General features: G+C 33.8%; 1 protein-coding gene across 1 annotated transcript; it reads right to left on the bottom strand.

Annotated features, from left to right (window-relative positions):
• Positions 1-556: 556 nt before the first annotated feature.
• LOC127248949 (HMG-Y-related protein A-like) lies at positions 557-2,091 on the bottom strand. Its single transcript, XM_051271546.1, has 2 exons — positions 1,905-2,091; positions 557-1,294 (listed from the first exon to the last, which is right to left on the bottom strand). The coding sequence occupies exons 1-2, from the start codon at positions 1,953-1,955 to the stop codon at positions 863-865; spliced, it is 483 nt and encodes a 160-aa protein (XP_051127503.1). The 5' UTR covers positions 1,956-2,091; the 3' UTR covers positions 557-862.
• Between the last annotated feature and the right edge of the window lie 903 nt (positions 2,092-2,994).

Genomic DNA, 2,994 nt, shown 5'->3' with positions numbered 1-2,994 from the left:
CAAAATTTTTCTTCCAAAAACATCAAATCAAACATTTATTTTTTATATTATACTAAAAATCAATTTTACATTCAAAACATCACATCAATTCTTATTTATATCACATCATACAACTATTCAAATTCAAATTTTTTACTATTCAAATCCCAATCCAAAATCCAAACCCTCAAACAAACACACCCGAAGTTTTACAATTACTTAAACCAAAAAAAACTAAACTTCCAAACCAAAAAAACCTGAAAGAAACATGCCCCTATATGCCGGTACAATCCGCTCTCTAACGAGCAAAAAACACCTATTTACAACGATAAAAGAGCACATATGAATACACTAACCTCTTTACTTTTCAAAAAATCCGCACAAAAATCTCTAGCAAACACCATTCTTTTAACCTCTAAGAGATCGCGCATTCGTCAAATTACTAGGACTTATACAATGCTAAGCTAAGGTTGTCCGCGCGAACATACTAACGGTTTCCACAAGAAATACGGGTAAAAAATACGTCAAGACATGCAATAATTCACAACAATGGACCACTTCTAAAAAGAAAACAACAAGAAAGAACAAACCCCTTCAACAAGGTAAGTACGCACATGGAACACCAACGTCGTCAACAAATGCATTAGAGTAAGAGTACAAACAACACCGAAAAATTTTAACCAAACACTCTCCACCGTCTAAACCAACCAAATTACGCATCATTAAGTCCTAAACGAAACTTACCTACTTTACGCAAATCCAACCAAACTAAACACATAAAAAAAAAAAAAAAAAACACACACAAAGCACCTCATAAAGTTAAAAAGAAAACGTACGTACGTACGGGGAGAACCACAAGTCAGCTTCATCTTCATCTTCAACCTCACGCCTCGACGCCATCAGTCATTGCCTGCACATTCACCTTCCTCGGCCTTCCCCTCGGCCTCCCCGTCTTGGAGATGGGAGGGGGGCCAGATGCAGGCTTTTGCTTTTTCGGGGCAGGAGGCGCATTGGGATCCTTTCTTGGTCGACCACGGGGCCGAGGAGCAGCAGGGATGGTGCCTGCAGCCAAGGGATCCTTGGGCTTTGGAGGGCGGCCTCGGCCGCGCTTAGGGGGCGCGTCGAGGCCTGCCCGGACGTAATTGTTCTTGAGGAATTGAAGCTCCCCGCTGTCGGTCATTCTGGTCAGGTGAAGGGATAGCAAATCCATGTGGCCGGCCGGCATTTCACCGTATTTCGATTCCATGTATTTCGATATGAATGACTTGTTGGCGCCCTCTGGCTGCTTCATTGCATCCAGAGCTTCCAGAATCATCTGAAGAACAGAGGAAGAAATTAGGGTTAGGGCAAAATGTCAGATTTTGAATCTCTATCTTAAAGTGGAATTGGAAGATAATTGAGGTATTCGAATATGTTCGAAAAATTAAGGCTTTTATGAAATCGAAGAGCTCGGATTTTGGGAAAAAGTGACGCCCATTACACACCCAGATTTTCGAACTTTTTCATATTCCCTCCTTACAATTAAAGTCTCAAGGTTTGGGGAGAAAAAAGTAGAGATTATAACGCTCAATTACTGTGTAAAACTAAGAGCTACATTGCCTTTAGCTAAAACTTAGATTCCATGGAGGCAAATTAAAATTAAATTAAATTAAATCGAATAAAATAAATTTGAGGGTTTCGGAAAAACTCGCGAAAAGGGTTTCTCCAGAAATGCTTAAGGCTCGCAGTAAAATCTAAAATTGAAGCACCAAATGTGGAGGAAATAGATTAAAATAGAGACTACAGTTAAATAAAATCAAAAAAAAAAAAAAAAAAAAAAAATCGAACTGGAGAGCATGGAGTAACCTGAAACGGCAAAAGAACAGAAATTATACAGAACTGGGAAGAAGAAGAAGAAGAAGAAGAAATCTTGGGGTGTTTTTCACCTGTGGGTAAGGAGGGAGCGAGGTCGATTTGTTGAGGCCTTCGGTCGCCATTGGAAGCCCAGCGGCGTAGCTGCGTTAAGTTTAGAGAGAGAAAGTGTGGAAAAGAGTGAGAGGAATTTGGTGAGGGAGAGAGAAAGGGATAGAGATAGAGAAAGAGGAGTGAGTGAGCGAGTGAGTGAGGAGGAGTCAGCTTCACATTTCAGTAATAACTAATAAGGAAATAAATTTGCAGTTTTGGTTTGCTTTTAGGGAGAAAGGACAAAATAGTGCTTGCCATATATTCAGCAAAAACTATTTCAATAAAAATACCTCCAAATTAATTCATATTAATATTAATAATAAAATTTAAAATATATATATATATATATTTTATTGAATAAGGAAAAATAAAATGATAGTTTGAGGCATTTTTTTAATTTAGTTAGTAATTAAAAATAATAAAGAAAAATGGTAATAAAGTTAATGGTATTCTTTTAAAAATAAATGTGAATAGTGAGTAATAATTAAATACAATAATAAAAATAAATTTGGCAATATTTTTTAAATAAAATAATTATTGGATTGAAGGCCATAATGTGTTTGTAGGTTTTGCTTTTCCATTTTTTTATTCATAAAAATAATTATTAAAAAAAAAAAAGAATTCCTAGATGAAATAACTTTTAAGGCTGAATTTATATGTTTAGATTTAAGATTATTTGATTTAAGGTTGTATTTATATGTGTAGAATCAATACAAATCCATTCAATAAAAAATAAATATATTTTATACAATTTATATTAATTGATGTATAAATATAACATATTAAGATATATACAAGATACATTACTTTGAGTTAAGAGAAATATACGAAGATATAGATTGAAATGATATGTAAAATATATACTTTATTCGACATCAAATGGCATGTTTAAATATTTAGAGACAAGTTTCAACGAAATTAGATAATAATTGCTCTTTTACTTTTTATAATAAAAAATAATATAATTTTTTTACTAAAAACGATTAAAAAAAAAGCATAAATTTGAATAAATATAGTAAAATATATTATTCTGTATTTTATTATTTTCATCTTTCACACAAGTATGTCACT

Source organism: Andrographis paniculata, unplaced genomic scaffold, assembly GCF_009805555.1.
Source record: "Andrographis paniculata isolate CXL003 unplaced genomic scaffold, ASM980555v1 Contig34END, whole genome shotgun sequence".
Taxonomy (NCBI): Eukaryota; Viridiplantae; Streptophyta; class Magnoliopsida; order Lamiales; family Acanthaceae; genus Andrographis; species Andrographis paniculata.
The sequence above is the reverse complement of the archived record's forward strand: the minus strand, read 5'-3'. Positions and strand labels throughout refer to the sequence as shown.

Excerpts from the sequence above, each read along its gene's own strand:
- LOC127248949 (XM_051271546.1), bottom strand. The coding sequence starts at position 1,955 with ATGGCGACCGAAGGCCTCAACAAATCGACCTCGCTCCCTCCTTACCCA. Across the intron at positions 1,295-1,904 it reads CGCTCCCTCCTTACCCACAG|ATGATTCTGGAAGCTCTGGA; the intron begins GTGAAAAACACC and ends TCTGTTCTTCAG.